This window comes from Prosopis cineraria, unplaced genomic scaffold (assembly GCF_029017545.1).
Source record: "Prosopis cineraria cultivar Desert tree isolate PC_DT_omini unplaced genomic scaffold, ASM2901754v1 PC14, whole genome shotgun sequence".
Lineage (NCBI taxonomy): Eukaryota > Viridiplantae > Streptophyta > Magnoliopsida > Fabales > Fabaceae > Prosopis > Prosopis cineraria.
In genome coordinates, this window is record NW_026555345.1 from 12329937 (window position 1) to 12349983 (window position 20047).

Consider the following 20047-nt stretch of genomic DNA (forward strand, 5'->3'; position numbering starts at 1 on the left):
CCTGTTCTATCAATTTAGATGAATGGTACCATAAAATAGGACATCCCCGTGAAAGGGTTTTGCATCAAATATTAAATAAATGCAATGTGAAGGTGAAACCTAATGAAAAGTTTTTTTGTGAAGCTCGTCAATTTGGCAAAGCAAAACATTTACCCTTTCCACATTCAATGTCTCATGCTTTAACACCTTTAGAACTTATTCATACTGATGTTTTGGGACCATCACTAGTTCAATCTGTTCAAGGCTATCAATTTTACATTCATTTTCTTCATGATTTTTGTCACACCCCAAACTTTTGAAATGTGATCAGCTGGAATATGAGAAAACTCATATTCCATAAGCCTAAATCCTTAATACATCTATCAAATTAATTGAAATTTGTTGTACAATTCTCATTTATATTAAATAATTATTAGTGAATGTAAAATATTTGAACTAATTGTATAAATTTTGGCAAAGTCTCTGCTGTAAGTTGGACTTCCTGAAATTTCTACAACCTGCCAAAAGCATATCCAAGCAACGTTTGGAGTTCTACTCTGATACAATATATACAAACCCAAAATAATTTAACTGAGGATCCTGCCTTTATGATTCGTGGAGCGATTCTAGAACAAAAAGGCAGAATATTTAGATATTTACACTCGTCCACTATGTAATTGAAGAAACAAAATATCCCTTGTCTCAAGATGTCCCAGAAGATCTACTGAAGAGCAGGTCCACTCCCACTATCTGAATACTAAAATTTTTCCAGTAAATAACGTTCCTAGATAATAAACAAGTAAATAAATAATAATAATTAAGTAATAAAAGAGAAAGGAGGAAAGATAATCGTGATCAATAAATTAAAATTTTATCTTTTATATAAAACAAATAATAATGATACAGTTCTTAAAAGTAAACAATTTGGAAAATTGGTTTTCTATTAGGACTTAGACAGAATGAATAACAGGTGTGGACACACAGTCCACAAGGGCAAGTAACATCTGACGTGGTTAGAAACCACAAAAAACAGGCGCAAGTATAAAGCTCACGAATAATAGGCGTGAATTATATCCATAAATTTATATCCTCTATTCCACGTGTGTTGGCCGACACACGGGGCTAGCATCTCCCATATACCCTGCTAGCTGGGTGTGCCATGGCGCGCTAAGGGCTAATAAAACTGTCGTTAGCGACCAGCGTTTTGTATTTAGTTCTATAAAACATTTCTGGCATACATGGAAGGAAAATATATTTGTAGCTCAATTTGTTCACAAATTATTAATGCCTTCTAGATCTTCCCATTAGTAGATTGTTCAACCTATGCACGAATAATGTGTTTGAAAAACAAATAACCAAATGAAAATATAAGCTAATAAATTTAAATCCTATGAAACCAAGTACATTCTTCAATGCAAACATTTTAAGGCTCCATAATATATATGTATAAACATAAAATTTCCTCGAGAAAAGTTCTATTTATTTATTTAGACAAAAATCATCCTCATTTTGACGTATAGGGAACGTTATTTACTTACCTGATGTACCACCTAATTCCAAAAATCTCCTTTTTTTTATAGCTGTAATCAAGTTTTCCCTTCTTCTAATGACCCTATTAAACATGATAGAATTTTAATAAATTTGCTACCAGATGAACAAACTCTCTTACTCTAATAGCAAAATCACAATCAACTTAAATAAATCAAAGTTTGTCCTTCATCATTATTTAAATTTCTTTACTTTCTTAAATCATTTTCCCTAATAGTTATCAACACAATTATAATACTTCACAACTCCAATTCCCATTGAATGTCAAGTTCAATTTAGGAAATAAATTTCCAAAAATTTAGATATTTGCATATTACTTCCAAAATCAGACCTTCTTTGCAACCTTTTCTAATAAACCTTTCAACAACCATCTTATAACTGCCGATATTCAAGATTTGTATTCAAAATATTCTCTTTCAATTTCATTTAAACAAATACTTCTATATATTAACCAATCTAACAAGTCTAATTTAACTCAAAATTTATAACCTATGAGTATACCTTTGTCAAACTTTAAGTTAAATTCTCAACCATTTTTTTTTCATAGCACAGCAATGACAGCGGCAGATTTGAGAGAAAACAAATTGCAAACTTCACTCCTTCACTTCTTCCATTTACACGCACCACAATTGTCTAAGGAAAGAAGAAGAGATCAAAGCTTATCACCTAGATGAATTAACAACATCCAAACAGGGAGGACGAAGCAAACATCAGGTCTGTACAGGGGGTAACGAGAACCAGAATTAAGCATAGAAAAGAGATGAGCAGCTCGGCGGTGACCAAAGAAGCAAAAAGGAAGAAAGAATTCTAGCTTGCTTAAGCAATTATACACATGAAACAACAAGAAAAAAAAGAAGAAGAAGAATTGGGCATACTTGGGACGATGATAACGGCGGAGGAATGGTGAGATAGGAAGAGAAATCTCACAGCTACAGCGGACGAAATAGCAGCAGGCACCGGTGACAGAGACTTACACAGACGACGGTGACCGATGATCGAGAGGGGAGGAAGCAGAAATGTGACGGGAGACAAGCAAGGACCCAGATATCTAGCTCTCTCTCTCTCTGCTTCTCAAACGTTCGAAAAAAGAGAATTAAAAGGAGAAGGAAAAAAAATCTGATGCAAAGAAGGACATATTGGTAATTTCATGGAGTAATAAAATTAAATAAATCTCCTTTAGGCTAGAATTAGGTTCGAACTTGCGACCTAAAGGCAAATTATTTGCATAGTTTTCACTACACTAACATTCCTTCTTGTCCTAATTGTCTCAAAATTAATATAACTAACATATGTTTAATTAATTTATTATCATTTTAAACATTTGGGTTATTACAATTTTAGCTGTTACACTTGGATTTATCCACTAAAACATAAAGGAGAAGCCATTAATGCTTTTAATCATTTTAAAGTGCTTGTTGAGAATTAGTTCAATACAAAAATAAAAAAATATTCAAAGTGATATGGGAGGTGAATATAGGCCAATTGTTAGATATACATGTCTGTACACTTCTAAACAAATGGTTGTACTGAACGAAAGCATTGGCACATTATTGAAACTGTTTTAGTGTTGCTTACACAAGCCAAAATGCCTCTCATGTATTGGGTGGAAGCTTTTCAAACAACTATATTTCTTATTAATCAGATGCCTACTCTTGTGATTAATAATAGAACACCCTTGTTTAAGTTGTTTGGAATAGAGTCTGGGTATAAAAATTTTCAATTGTTTGGATGTGCATACTATCTGTGTGTTTGGCTTTATAATGATCATAAATTTCAATTTCACAGTCAAAAGTATGTGTTTCTTGGATATGCTTCTCAACAAAAAGGGTATAAATGTCTCAATTCTAGTGGATGAATTTATATCTCTCGACATGTTATATTTTATAGCTCTATTTTTTCCATTTACCATAGGCTTTCTTCATCGATTAGTCACAAATATTACTATTGAGACTTTTGTTCCTATTAGAATCAGAGGATTCAATTTCCCTTTATTAGTTTGCTGAACCTAGATAAGTTTCTGAAGCTTTTGGTGTCTCTCACTGGCATCAAGCTATGGCTGAGGAGTTCAAAGCTTTGAAACGGAATCAAACATGGATTTTGGTTCCTTATTAGAAAACTCAAAAGGTAATCGATTGTCGTTGGGTATTCAAAACTAACTATAAGGTTGATGGATCATTTTTGAAGTGCAAAGTGCGATTGGTTTTAAAAGGTTTTCAGCAAGTTCTAGGTTTTGGTTATAGCAAGACTTTCAGCCCAGTTGTTAAATTAACCACGGTATGTGTAGTTCTTACTTTGCTATGACTTTTAATTAGGAAGTTAGGCAATTGGATATTAATAACACTTTCCTCAATGGGTTTTTGGAAGAAGTCTTTATGCATTAGCCAGAGGGATTTTATAGATTCTCAAAAGCTAAATCATGTTCGTAAGCTTATTAAAGCAATATAGGGCTTGAAACAAGCTCTATGTGCTTGGTTTGACAGATTGTGACTCACTCTATTACAGTAGGGATTTCAGAATGCTCGAAGTGATACTTAATTATTCATGCCGCGTATAAATGGATTAACAATATTCATTTTAATTTATGTGGATGATATCTTGGTGACTGGCAATAACTCTTCTTATCTGAGGTCTTTTGTTCAAAAACTCAATAGCTTATTCTCTCTCAAAGACTTAGGTTCAGTTCATTATTTTCTTGACATTGAAGTTGCTCGAGATATAGTTCTAGAATGTTTTTGAATCAAGCAAAATATGTTCTTGATTTATTAAAATGTCATGATATGTTTGATGAAACCCTTATGTCTACACCCATGGTTAGTAGTCGATAATTTTTAGTCTCAGATGGTGAACCTTTAGCTGATCCTAGTCAATATCAACAAGTTATTAGTGCTCTTCAATATTTGACTACCACTCGACCTGATATAGCCTTTTCTGTTAATAAGCTGAGTCAATTTATGTCTAGTCCTTCTTCTGTCCATTTTCAAGCAGTAAAAAGAATATTGCAATATCTCAAGGGCCCTTATAATCTTAGATTGCACATTAAACCATTTTCTCAATTGCAATTAAATGCATTTATAAATGTTGATTGGGCTATAAATGTGGATGATAGAAAATCAATGGCTGGTTTTTGTATATATTTAAGAATACTTTGATTGCTTGGGCATCCAAAAAACAAAGGGTTATGTCACGATCTAGTATTGAATTAGAATATAGAGCTTTAGTTGACACCACTGCTGAGATTAATTGGTTGTGTTCATTACTTTATGAATTAGGATGTGCACCTAGATGTCCTTCGACTGTATGGTGTGACAATATTAGTACAAATTCCCTTACTACCAATCCTATACAACATACAAGAACTAAGCATATAGAAATAGATTTACACTTTGTGAGAGATCAAGTTTTGGTTGGCACTCTTCATGTCAGATATATTCCTTCTCATAATTAAGTTGCAGATTATTTTACTAAAATTTTGGCCTACACACAATTTCAACCTTCAGGAACAAACTTATGTCATCAATAACTTCCCCGCATATGAGGGAGAGTGTTAGAGAATAATATTGAGTTTAATTATGTAATTAGTTATTTCATAGATAAGGATGATATTTGTACTTTATATACTTTCTCTCTCTCTACGTGTCATTTATTCATTCATTTTCTTGTAACCATTTTGCACACACTTATACTATTTGTATCAATAGAAATGGCAGGCCAAGGCACCACATTATTTTGAGCATTTTTCATTTCTTGTCTGATTCTTTTCTAGGAATATGTCTCCATGCAATCATTGTCCATCTCTTCTTTTCCTTTCTCTTGGTCACTTTACCTCTATTTTTTATTCAAAGAATAGAGATAAAAAAGGAAGAAGAGGTTAAAAATGGATCTCTATCAAGTGACTAATGAATTCTAGAATGCCACTTATGGTTATGTAAGTCAAGGCCAAGAGTTTAGTTACTAATGGATGATCTCTATAAGTACTTCGTTTAGTCACTAATTGCCTTTGTGTAAGTCTTTTAGTCATTAATTTCCTATCTCATCTTCTTGCTCTCACAGCTAAGATTGATTACCTAACGTTCCACTGTTATGATAACAGATGTAACTACTATTGGGTTATCCACCTTTGATGGATTAGGCCCATATAAAAGCTCAAATTGGGAATAGGGCTCTTATGAGAATTATGAAAAGTGTTTGGGTTTGAAATGCGATTTACTCAGGGCCTTAAAAAGTAATATTCTCCAACCTTTGAATTTGAAATATGGGCGGTTAGAGAAATTGCCATACTTTCCTATAAGAGGTGGTTATGGGTGCGGTTTCATTCGGTTTAGATTTTGGTTCTCTGCGTGGAGAAAGAAATAGAATGCTCTCGTTTTTTCATCCATCTCTTTTCTTTTTCTCTTTACAAGGCTTTTCTCTCCGAGAGTGCATTTGCTGTGTACCCGAACAAAGTTTGACTAGTGTAACTTTGTTCCTGCATACGTACGCGTGAATTAATGACTCAAGGTATGTTTTTCCTCCTCACTTTTCTTACATTGGTATTAGAGCTTTCGTCTTTCCTGGGTTGTGTTTCCTATGTCTAAAGAACTGATAATGATTTGCTTAACTCTATACACGCAAATCTCCAAGTTTACTTTTTTTATTTTCTTACTGTGTTTACACTTCAATCTTTCTTTATTCGTCTTTAAGATTATCACTATCAAAATGAGTGTGTGAATATGCTTCTTAGTTAATATGAATGTTCCACATATGGCTATACACGTTTTGCATGCAATCAACAATGACGAGCGTAACGCCTGAAAACAAACCAAATAATAGGTGTCTAAAAATAAGTTTTTTGAACAAAAGATTGCATAAATGTGTAGAGCTCGAAAAAAATAAAGAAAATGACACCAAGAATGAGTAAAATGGAGACCGGACGGAGGAGATATGGCCTCCGGAAGTTTTCGAGTCTGACAGACCCGACCCGCTGGAGGAACCGGGTCAAGTTAACCTGGCTGGGGGAAGACGACGACAATAATGACACGTCGTTTTTGTCCTCATCAAAACGACTGTCATCAAAACTAAAAAAAAGGTTTCTAGGCTACGAGCCCAGAAGCCCAAACAAAAAAAAAAGATTTTTGGGCTACAAGCCCAGAAGCCCCAAACCTAAAAAAATATATATATATATATTTTTAATTTATTTAATTAAAAAAATATTAAAAGGACACATGGCGCCTGGGACCCACCGGGTACCTCGATCGGCGCGTGGATGACCCCACTATAAAGCTAGTGGTGCATGGGGAATGATGGTGTGGCGCGTGACATCGGCTGAGACAGATAAGGTGGCGCGTGTACAAAAGGCGCCTCCTTGAGAGTGGTATTTTAAATTTTAAAAAAATTTCTTGATCCAGCACCTTCTTGGGGTGTGTGCTGGCGCGTGTTAGATTAGATTGGGACCAAATTTATGTTAAAAAATTTCTCAATTCGAGATCTTCATTTTGATATATATAATTTGTATATTTTTTTTGAGATACAATAAGAATTTATTTTTTGTGTTATCTAGTGCTTTTTTTATGAGTTTTAAAAAAATAATTATAATAATATTTCTAAATTTTTTTATTTTTTTATTTTTTTCTCAAGGAAAATATGAAGCAAGAGGCTTCTAGCAGCACTGATAACTTAAAAAATTATTCTGTCAGCATTGAGTATTTGGATGAACCAGATTATGAGCCTCTTAGTGAGGATTCCGACCCGAAACCCTTTGAAGAGGAGGAGAAGGAATATGAACCTTAAAGTGAGGATTCTGATTCTGACCCTGAAGAAGATCCTAATATTGATCTTGAAAATGTTTTGGGAGGATCTAAAGAGGTGCACATGCTATCAGGACTAAAACATGAATCAGAGGGTGATGAGAATGTTCAAAATGAAAATGAAGATGTCGAACAACCTTTCACACCCTCAATGATCATAAATATAGCAAAAAGAGAAGCTAAAAGAATAAAAAAATTGGATTAAATTTCTCTAATAGTCAGAGCATATTCAAGCTTCATAATGAAAGAAGAACAAGCCATAGTTGTAGGAGAAATTTTCAAACAACTTAGGAAGGAGCTTATGCAACATAACAAGCGAAACAAGTCATACTCTAAAAATCCTCTATTGGATAAAGCCATCAACAGAATGAAAGTACAAGAAAAATATAAAGACATAATTAAGAGTTTTCTTTTTAGATTTGCACCTTAAGCATTGTTCTGTTCTTGCAAGAATTTTTTTTATGCTATATTAAGACCTTGATAATTTATGAAATATACGAAGCATGTTGTTTTATGTTTAATTACTTTATATATACTTTATTTGAGTGGGAGCTCTAAAGTGATAAATCATTTATGAGCCATATGTAACGATTAAAATATTTGTAAAATTCTTTATAGATGATAGTGATTTTATTAGAATCAATGTGAAGGGAGCTATAAACGTAGCCTCTTGATCATTGATCTAATAAAGTTATTATCACTCTAATAAAGAATAATACAAATATAAGACATTGTATCTTTCTTGTAAGTATTTTATTCTTGGTTTAATATAGAAAACTATTAATGTGGGATAGTTTCGTCTCAGAACTAAGAATGGCAACAAAAAGCATTATCACTGAATTGAATAAGGGCGACAAATTAAACAGGGATAATTAGGATATCTAGCATCATAAGGTAAAGTCATGGCTGAGCCTGAGGCAGGAAACTCGGCTCAGCATAGGAGAGACCAAGAGGCATTTGAGGCATGGAAACGAAAAAATAGCATCGCTCGAATAACACTTCTAAGTGCTATGGCGAACGATTTGATGTGTGAATTTGAGAAGCACTCCACTACTCAAGCCATGTGGGCTGCCTTAAAAGAAAAATTTGGTGGTACCTCAACCACCAAACTGAGAAGGCTTACAATTAAATTCGACACTTATAAATTAAAGTTGAATACTCCCATGCCGCAGCACCTTAGAGAGATGGCCAACATGATTTGTGAACTTAAAGAAGTCGGGCAAAATCTTTCTGACGAACAGCAAGTACAGGCTATAATTAGATCGCTCCTACACAGCTGGGAGCATATGAAAGTTAACTTAACTCATAATGAAAATATCATTAACTTTAATGATGTGGCTAAACACTTAGAGCTAGAGGCTGAACGTCTGGAGGCTTACAAGTCATCTGGACAGACTTACCTTGAGGTGGTCCTTCAAATTCTAAGCCTAAGAGAGGCAAGAAACAACATAAGAAGGGTAATAAGAGTGGCCCTAGAGTAAAGAAGGACAAAAAACCTTTCAAGAAAAAGGGCAAGAAGAGCAGCAAAAAGAGAATTAACCTTAAAAGGTCAAATGTTTCACTTGTCAAAAGATGGGCTATTTTGCAAAGGACTATCCTGAGCAAAGTGGACGTGATCAGGTACTTGTGAATTATGTGAATTCACATTTTTCTTATGTTTCCAGTAATGTTTTTCTAACGAAAACTATTTCCTCTTTTTAGATTGTAGACTCGGGTTCCACAGACCACGTAACCAAGGATTGTGGATCCTTCGTAGAGTACCGTCGGTTGTCGAATCAGACCAAGTGGCTTTACGTTGGCAACAATGCAAGGATCGAGGTAAAAGGCATAGGAACTTGTAAGTTGATCTTGCAAGGTGGAAAAACCTTAACTCTCCACGATGTTTTACATACACCGGACATCCGACGGAACTTAATTTCAATTGCTTGCCTTTTAGAATTTGGGTTTGTAATTAATTTTCATGACAAGATTGTTGACATTATGTACAATTCAACTTTTTATGGTTGTGCTTTTCTTTCAAAAAGGTTCTTTATAATGGATATTGTTGACCAAGTTCATTTTCATGATTGCTTTACCACCTCTTCTAATAATGTAGATATGAATATTTGGCATGCTAGACTGGGGCATATTAATCAAAATAGAATGATTAAGCTAGCTAAAGAAGGAATTCTAGGTCCAATTACAAATATGGAAATGTCCTTATGTGAAAATTGTCTAGCTAGTCAAGCAACGAGAAAACCTTTTAGTAAAGGTGTTAGGGCTGAAAATCCATTACAATTAATCCATTCTGATATATGTGGTCTTATGAGTATAAGGGAAAAACATGGAGCTTGGTATTTTATTACCTTTATCAATGATTTTTCATGTTTTGGTCATGTCTATTTGATATCACAAAAGTTTGAAGCTCTTGAGTGCTTTAGATGATACATTAATGAGGTTGAAAATCACATGAACAATAAAATTAAAGCATTACGAACTAACCGAGGATGTGAATACTTGTCTGATCAATTTAAAGAACTCTGTGAAGAAAAAGGAATAATTAGACAACTAACTATTCTTGGCACTTCGTAACAAAATAGAGTTGCTGAAAGAAGAAATAGGACTTTTCTAGACATGGTTAGGTTAATGATGGCACAAGCAAATCTTCCAATCTCGTATTGGGGGGATGCTTTACTGACTGCAGCCTTCATACTTAATCGTGTGCCCTCAAAATCAGTTACTTCCACACCCTATGAGTTATGGACAAAACGTAAATTGGATTTAAATATCTTAAGACCATGGGGGTCAGTTGCATATGCCCATGATGATTCCTATAAATATGAAAAATTAGGTCCAAGAGGAAAGAAATGTATCTTTATAAGATACTCAGAGCAATCAAAGGGTTATGTTTTCATTGGTAAAAATGATAATGGAACTGTAACTAAATTTGAATCTAGAAATATCAAATTTTTAGAAAATGAGTTTCCTAGTAGGGGAGAAATTGATCGAACTATATCTCTTTATGAGACACAAGAGCAACATAATATAGAACTCATAGAAAGGCTTGAATCATCACAAAATGCTGATTTAAGTGGAAGCTCTAAAAGGTCTTTCAGAAGACCTAAAAAGAATCAAAATTCACAAGAGACCCACTTCAAAAAAGTAATAGAGAAAGTGTGCCAAAAAGATGCTTCTAAATTGAGGGTGAAGCATTGATGGTAACTCCTCTAGATGATGATGAGCCACGTTCTATAAATGAAGCTTTATCAGGACCTACTAAGGATAAGTGGAAGAAAGCAATGGATGAAGAAATGGATTCCATGAGGATTAACAAAGTATGAAAATTAGTTGCTTTACCACGAGACCGAAAGGCTATTGGGAACAAGTGGGTTTTCAAAATCAAAAGAAAAGTGAATGGATCAATTAATAAATATAAGGCTCGCTTAGTAGCAAAAGGGTATACACAATAAGAGAGAATAGATTATGAGGATACATTTTCTCCTGTTATACGCTTCAATTCTATTAGACTAATTTTGGCAATAGTAAATAGTCTGGACTTAGAGTTGCACCAGATGGATGTAAAGACTGCTTTTCTTAACGGTGATCTGGATGAAGAAATTTATATGAAATAACCATTAGGTTTTATTGAAAAAGGAAAAGAAAATAAAGTATGTAAATTAAATAGATCAATTTATGGACTAAAACAATCATCCATATAGTAGTATTTGAGGTTTCACAGAGCAATAACCTCATATAACTTTCAAATGATTGAGGAAGACCACTGTGTTTACATTAAGAGGTTCAATGGGAACTTTGTAATATTATCTCTTTATATAGATGATATTTTACTAGCCGAAAATAGTCTGAATTCGATAATCGCTATTAAAAAATGGCTTTCATCGAATTTTGAAATGAAAGACATGGGTAAAGCATAATATATTCTTGGAGTTAAAATCTAAAGAAATTGCTCTAAGAAGCTTCTTTATCTATCACAAGAGAATTATATAAGAAAAAATCTTGAGTGTTTTAATATGAAAGATTGAAAACCCATGGATACTCCAGTAGCTTCAAGTGTGAAGCTTAGTCCTGATATGGGTCCTAAATTTGAGATAGCCAAAAGAAAAATGGAAAGAGTTCCATATGCCAGTGCAGTCGGAAGTTTGATGTATACAATGATGTGTACAATATTAGATATCTGTTATGCCGTAGGACTTGTGAGTTGCTACCAATCCAACCCCGAAGAAGGACATTGGAAAGCTATAAAGAGGATCTTAAGATACTTAAAGGGTATTGTTGACTATGCACTGTGCTATCAAGGGAGTGATCTACGCCTGACAGGATACTCCAATGTGGATTTAGGTGGAGATAAAGATGAATGAAGATCAACTTTAGGCTACACTTTCTTGCTAAATAATGGGGCCATTTGTTGGAGCAGCAAGAAGCAGACATGCATTGCCCTACACTCTATGGAAGTTGAATTTGTAGTATGTATTGCAGCAGTGCAAGAGGCTATATGGCTTAAGAGATTTATAGAACATCTTAGGTTTGGAACTGAAAGTACAAATCCAGTGTTAATTCATTGTGACAATACTGCAGCCATAGCCTATACCAAAGATCCTAAATATCATAGCAAAACCAAACACATAGACATTAAGTATAATTTTGTAAGGGATTATATAGTGCAAAAGGTTATCACTGTTCAATACATTTCCACGAAATGTATGATAGCAGATCTCCTAATAAAACCCATAGCCAAGGAGATATTTGAGAAACATGTAAGGGCTCTTAGCATGGCTAGATTGACTTGATGTAATATATTGGTTATATTAATGAGATTTTTCATTACTTCCATATGTGTACAATTGAGAACATACAATGTCTAGTATGTTGTACAAATTGATAAGGTTGACTCTCTCACACGAGCAACTACCTTTGGTATTGAAATCAAAGATGAGACATTAGTGTTCACCAGCAAGGCAACAAAAAAATGTTGATATGGTAGAAAGGAAACACAAATCATATGTCGCCTCGATCAAAGAGCAAGTTAAGATGAGATCCGTGAGCATACTTGGATCGAATGATGAATCCCCATATCCATGATACCTGTAGCCAAACGACAAATTCTTCTAAATTGACGTCATGTGAGATCAATAGAAAAGAAGAATTTGAGTTTAGATACAATGAATATCTAAACTTATGTTTGTATGGTGCTAATAATAAATGAAAATAATGTATACTCTTATAAGCAAGAGTAACACCATAACATGTGTTTCATAGCACATGTGCTTAAGAATTGCAATGGGAAGCAAGTGAATAAATTCCTGCTTCATTATTGTGTGAGTCCTAGAAAGAAAAAAAAATCCTTTCATTGATGTCCTTTGACTTTGACATTATCATGGAGATATGTTACAGTATCTACTACTTTAACATGCACCCTATGGTCATGATTGATGCGATCTAAAGGTTTCATGTTAGGAAAACGATTGTTTCCTATCAAAGTGGTATATGGGCAAAAGGAAGATTATCTTAAAGATACACATCTATGCTCGTATTCAAGACATGTCCCTTATGAAATAATTTGTGAATTCATAAGTATGGATACTACGCATATAAGAGAAACTATCTAAGTCTTGGACTGACTTAAGAGGGATCAGATTATTCATAAAGAGAAAAAGTGTATATTGGTAAATATAGGACATTAAGGCACGAATTTAATCAAGAATAAATTCAACTTTAAAGTTATTTGTGCTGGTCCTTAATAGGATTTCCTAGTATAAATAACTGAAATGAAGACATCAAGGCTATGCAGTCACGGCAAAGCACCTAGTATGAAGAGAGGAAAGAGAAAGAGATAGAATTGACATTATCTTCTCCACCAAGTATGAGTGGGAGATGTTGGGTTATCCACCCTTGGTGGATTAGGCCCTTATAAAGCCCAAATTGGGAATAGGGCTCTTATGAGAGTTATGAAAAGTGTTTGGGTTCAAAATGTGATTTACTCAGGGCCTTAAAAAGTAATATTCTCTAACCTTTGAATTTGAAATATGGGCGGTTAGAGAAACTGCCACACGTTCCCATAAGAGGTGGTTATGGGTGCGGTTTCATTCGATTCAGATTTTGGTTCTCTACATGAAAAAAGAAATAGCACGCTCTCGTTTTTTCATCCGTCTCTCTTTTTTTTTCCTCCTTACAAGGCTTTTCTTTCCGAGAGTGCATTTGCTGTGTACCCAAACGAAGTCGACGTACGTGTGAATTAACAACTCAAGGTATGTTTTTCCTCCTCACTTTTGTTACAACTACATATACATAGGTTCCTACCACAAATACCTCGATAACCCTCCTTTTGATTTCAGTTCCGACAACACAAACACTGAATATGGCTTCATCAATTCCTCTTATGGCCAAAACCCTGACATGGTTTACGCACTTGGATTCTGCAGAGGCGACATGATGCCAGATTCATGTCGTAGTTGCCTCCAAAACGCCACCATCGTCCTCCCACAACTATGTTCCAATCTGAAGGAGGCAGTTATATTATACGATGGTTGCACGTTTTGATACTCAGATCGTTCAATATTTGGGATATGCAACGCCTCTGACGTAACATACTCAGTATGGAACTTCCAAAATTCAACGACACTCACGGATCACTATGTTCCGGTGTTGTTGGATAAAGTAAAGAGCCAAGCACTGAAAGGGGAGTCTCATCGTAGGTTCGCAGCTGCCAATGATACAACAAGCGAATCTCGGGATGTATATGCTTTTGGTCAGTGTAGTCCTGATCTGCCCAAGGTTGACTGTAATGCTTGCTTGCAGAATGTTCACGATCAGATCCCACTGTGCTGTGAAGGAAGAAATGGTGGTAGGGTTCTAAAATTGAAGCAAAGAAATGTGTGCATATTGGGTTATTATTTGTTCAGAACAATCCAGAAGATAGGCCAACAATAACTCAAGTTGCTTCATATCTACGCAATCTTTCCATTGAATTACCTTCTCCAAGAGAAACCGCCATTCTTAATTAATTCAAACCCAATGACGTCAACAGAATTATCTGGTTTGGATCAAACTTGTCAGAGCTCCAAGATAGCCTCAAATAAAAGGTCTATTAGTGAGCTATTGCCTCGTTGAAATTATATTGTATTTTCTATATTCACATACGTTCGTGTAATTGATGGAGTGAAGAATACTCACTTTCATTTAGGGGGGGGGGGGGAATAAGCATGTCTCAAAACATATGCTGCTAGCTACTTGTATGGTGCGTAAACCCCCACGCTGACCTCCTTCAATTTTCTCTGGGAAAATATATTGTGTGTGTGTGTGTGAACGTTCTTATGATTTCTCTTAATTTTAAATTACGTTCTTATAATTTATTTTGTTTTAATCAAATTCTTACAGTGTAATTTTTTAGTTATTATCTGTAATTTTTTGAGTCTTTATCAGTAGCTTTTTGTTTTTTTCTAGAATTCTTGATTTTATTTTTTGTTATTTTTTTGATTAACTAACGGTTAAAATTAATTTTTGTTAATAAAAAAAGTTAGATTATATCATTTTCTACCGTTGAAAGAAAATATTACATAAAAAATTTTAGACTCTCAAATACAACACAATTTATAATTTAAGGGATTAATTAATTAATTAATTAATTTTTTTCTCCAAAATGTCTGTGATATTGGCCCAACATCTGTTTGAAAGTTTTGGGCTTGGCTCCCAAAAAACTTTGATACTGCTTTCTTGGGCAACATTATCTTTTTTATTTTATTTTTTAATAAATCTTTTTTACTATGTACGTCATGTTGATTGGAAGATAATGATCCATCCTTTGGCCAAAAAAAAAAAAAGGTAAAAAAACATAGTGATTCATCCACATGTCACGTGTGGGAATGGATATTGAGAGACAGAACGGATGTGCCATGTTTGAGCCAAATTATGGTCTTACTTTTATTTCATTTTGTCCGCCAGGAGGATGAGCATTGATTCGGCAATTAGACACATGGGGGACCACTTATTTGTTATTATATTATTTATTTTCAATACTACAAAATTGATTTTATACCAGTACTATAAGCATAAGCTAAAGGTAAAAAAACAATCCAACCTAACTCTTAATGAGTTCAGGATTAAAAGAGTTAGGCCTAAAAAACTCTCTTATCTAAAAAAAGTCTCATCTACAAAACCCAACTCTCGACCTCACGGGTTCAAGATAGGTCCTGCTGACTTCAAGCTCTTATGTCTTTTTGTTGTTGATGTTTTTGCTCTTTTAAGTAAATACATAAAATAAAAAACAAATATTATAAAAATTTTGAATTCATGTCATAAATATTAACAAACTTAAGTATTAGCCAATGTTAACAGTTAATTAAATCAAAGGATTCTTCTCTAAATTTCAATAAGACAATAATAATTAAACATTAGTAGCAACATTAGCATCATGATCATACAAAAGAACTCCTATTTCAAGTAATAAAATATTAAAATTTATAAATTTTTAATTCAAATCATACAATCTCAAATTGTATCAGTGTAAAAATATTCTTTTGTCAAAAATATAATTTCAAAATATTAACACACATACATAACATAAATCAAACCATTCTTTAGGTTAAATTAAATCAAACAATTTTTTAAAGGCTAGATAAAGAAATTATTATCTATAACTAAACAAACCAAACTATTATGCAAAGTTCAATTCTAAGAAAATACAATAACAACTAAGTGTTTAATATATTATCAATAACGCCAAAAATATCAATATTATTAGCATAATAATTAATATTTAAAAATAAATAAATAAAATGACCTAAATGGGCTGACTTGTTTAAGCCATCGGTTTATTAGTACTTGCCATTATAAGCCTATTTTATGTTTTGAATATCTAAATCTTGAGCTAGGTTTTAGCAATTTTCAAGCTTAAATGAATTAGCCCTATAGGCTTAGCCTGTTTTTTCAACTCTAATTTTAATAAGTATAGAAAGTATTTTATATAGCAATGTTTATATTTTATATCATTTTGTCCCACAAAATAAAGATGGAATATAATTTTCTCTTTTTTCCCTTACTCTCTTCTTCCTTTCCTCTTTACTCATCCACCATTAGATTAAAATTTCAACATATTTAGTACATAATAATAATAATAATAATATATACTTTAAAAATACATAAAAATTTTAAAAGTTAGAATTTTACTTAGCTTGAATAGTTTAAAATTATCGTAAAAAGGGAAAAATATTAATTTATAAATTACTTTAATAATATTTTACACTTGTAAAATTTTCTGGTCAAATTTTAAAAATTTAAAATTTTTTTTACAAAAAGTATAATAAGAGTTTTATAAAATATTAAATTTGAATTATTAAAATTTTCATCTTGGCAAAAAAGGCATTTTTGTAAATATTTTTATGGACATTTTTTACATGATTGATTATGTGATTCTATCATATATTCGAGAATTGTTAGGCATAATGAAAAGAAATTTTTTCAAAATTATTTTCTATATTTTTCAACCTCAAGCATTAATGACATTTTAAGTTGTGTTTGATTTGAAAGGAGAGGAGGAAAAAGGAGGGGAGGGGATTTCCCTCTAACCAAACAAGCCTTAAATATAATTGTGTATTTTGCAATAGTTACAATTGTAACACCTCACAAATTGAATGCTCTTAAATTATAAGCAAACTAGCCTCTAACTAAATCTCATGCTGTGCGTTGAGGGAAGGGAGGGGAGAGGGAGGCCCTAAATATAATTGTGTACTTTGCAATAGTTACAATTGTAACATCTCACAAATTAAATGCTCTTAAATTATAAGCAAACTAGCCTCTAATTGAATCTCATGCTGTGCATTGAGATCAAATGGAAAAAAAAAAAAACCTTATATACTTAGTCAGACATGTGAGTCTTTTACTGATTATTTATTTTTAGAAGAATGATAATTATATCTCAAAATATAGAATTAATAACACTTATATTCCTAACAAATTTTTTTAAAAAATAAGTTAAAAATAAGATGATTACAAATACATGAGTTTCAATTACAAATAAGTAGTTAAGTATCAAATAAAAAATTTTACAACAACAACAACAACAACAACAAGCCTTTATCCCACTAGGTGGGGTCGGCTACATGGATTGCAAGACGCCATTGTGCTCTATCATTTATTAAGCTTTTAGAAATATTATTAATTAAGAGATCACGTTCAACAACTTCCAAGAGTGTTCTCTTAGGCCTTCCTCTACCTCTCTTAATCGGACTCAAAGTTATATGTTCCACTCTTCTCACTGGTGCCTCCCTTGGTCTTCTTTGTACATGCCCAAACCATCTCAACCGATTTTCTACCATTTTTTCCTCAATAGGTGCCACCCTCACTTTTTCATGTATGTGCTCATTTTGAATTTTATCTTTACGTGTATGTCCGCACATCCATCGTAACATTCTCATCTCTGCTACTCCAACTTTATGCTCTTGCTGTCCCGTTAGAGCCCAGCATTCACTACTATATAACATTGCCGGTCTGATAGCAGTACGATAAAACTTTCCTTTAAGTTTATTAGGCACCTTACGGTCACAAATAACTCCTTTAGCTTTTATCCAATTAAACCACCCAGCTTGAATTCTATGTGAAATATCTCCATTGATTTCGCCATCATTTTGAATAATGGCTCCCAAATATCTAAACTTTTCCACTTGAGGTATGATTTGATCTCCCAATTTCACTTCCAAATAAAAAATTTTAATTATAACAAAAAAATTTATTTATAATTGTTTAATTGATATTTATAATTCAATTTTTTGTAGAAAATTTTGTCAAAGACTTAACTGTTATTAATTCTATCTTTTGGTACCTAATTGTCATTCTCCCTTTATTCCATAACAAACTTTTGTTAATATTATGAATATATTAAAATCCAATTATTTTGACTTAATTAAATAAAAGTATATTAAGTATATTTGTTTGGCAAAGCATATTGAAAATAGAAGAGTAAGTACATAGAGTCCTTGCTCGAAAGCAAAACATGCCTATTGCTATTTATAAATTAACTTTGGATTAAAGGACAGACTTGGAACCTTTTCACCAAAAACACTATGTATTTTTATTTTTTATGAGAGCAATGTAGTTATCCTTCTTTCACAATTAGAATGATGCATACGTGTCAAGTACATACATTAGGTTGAGTGGGACTCGCAAAAACGTAAACAAGTTTTTTTTTTTTTATTTGGAAATATTTTTCATTCCCACTTAGTTTTTGTTGAGGCCACATCACCCTTCCACCATCAGTCAAGGCCTTCTTCTTCCTTTCCTCAACGCTTCAAAGTTTTTGAAGTAGCGTTGGCACCCAACATTATGTTTCTGGTTATTGAACTTACCGCAACTTCTAGAAAACTAAACCTACGCACAAAATTTGATCTTTCAAGCTGACTCCGATTCTTCACAAGTTTCGCATATTAGCTGACAAGTAAAATTTCTAGAAAACACAAGTTTCAATAGTTACATGACTTGAAAATTAATTTTTTTTTTTGGCTAACTAAAGTGTCATGGGTTCAAACTCTACTTTAAAGGATTTAAGTGGTTGCTGGTAGTTGTCGATGGTGCTCCGATTGTTGGTGATGGCTTCAACGATAATAGTAGAGGGATGGAATTTTTTTTCCCAATAATAAAGGGAATTTTATTAATTGATTAACAAATTTAATTTCAATTTAATCCCTTATTCTAGAGATAAGATATTTCAAAATGGTTTGATCCTTGATTGAAAATTTCATACTTAATTACATTAGTACAGAAAAGCTTTTTATAACAGTTAAAATCACATTGTACATCAGTTCAAGAGGTAATGCTGTTTCAAGAAGTGATACAACTGATATAAAAAATACATTAAAAAAAATAACAAGTCACTTTCTGCATTAGTTGGATTTTAAAACCAATGAACTTTCTACATCGGTTATGACTTTAATTGATGTAGAAAGGACACTTTTTAAATTGTTTCTGTAGCTCAAGCAATATAGAAAGTCACAACTGTGCATTATATCATCAATCATATCACACATATAACTCTAAATCAATCCTCAACCGCTTCTCAAAAATAGTAAGGGAACGTTCATAGCATTGTATGTATCAAAATAATCCTTAATGCGTATCAATACAATTATGACCATACTTGCACTAATATTTTATCCCTGATGAAATTATTCAATCACACAACACTGACTCTAGAGCACAAAACACAATCAAAACTCAATAATGCATGTTAATAATGCAAGTATAACTAAAATAAACTCCAAGTTGAAAATATCATTAAAAGTTACACATATATAAAAGCAAATAAAAGAGGCTTATAATAGAAACAAATTTCCTATGCCTTTGGTGCTTCCCTCTATCTTGACTAGAGCTAGTGCCCATAAAATATAAAGAAAAGAGGTGAGTACAACTACTCAGTATTCAAAGTATATCTAATATATACAATTGCAAGTCAATTGATTATAAAAAATGCAAATTGTAAACATATCAAATATTAATGTTATAATCACATTTGATCTATGATCACACTATCACTAGCTATCATAAGCTACCACAAGTTATCACTGTCACAAAATTAGCAACCATGTGACAATTACTAATTATATGCATGATCAATACTTTCCTTATAATCTCATGATACCTTTAATTGAATGTGTTGGTTATTAAATCAAACAATGCTTCATCTGTGTGAATGGACTACCTAATCTTACCATAATTGCTGGGAGAAACCCAACCAAAAGTTGCTACACTCA

The 20047-nt window shown here is 32.9% G+C and overlaps 1 protein-coding gene across 1 annotated transcript; it reads left to right on the forward strand.

The window, feature by feature from the left end:
• The first annotated feature begins 13378 nt into the window (after positions 1-13378).
• On the forward strand, positions 13379-14237 carry LOC129292328 (cysteine-rich receptor-like protein kinase 14). Its single transcript, XM_054929900.1, has 3 exons — positions 13379-13535; positions 13600-13755; positions 13855-14237. The coding sequence occupies exons 1-3, from the start codon at positions 13379-13381 to the stop codon at positions 14235-14237; spliced, it is 696 nt and encodes a 231-aa protein (XP_054785875.1).
• The last annotated feature ends 5810 nt before the right edge of the window (positions 14238-20047 follow it).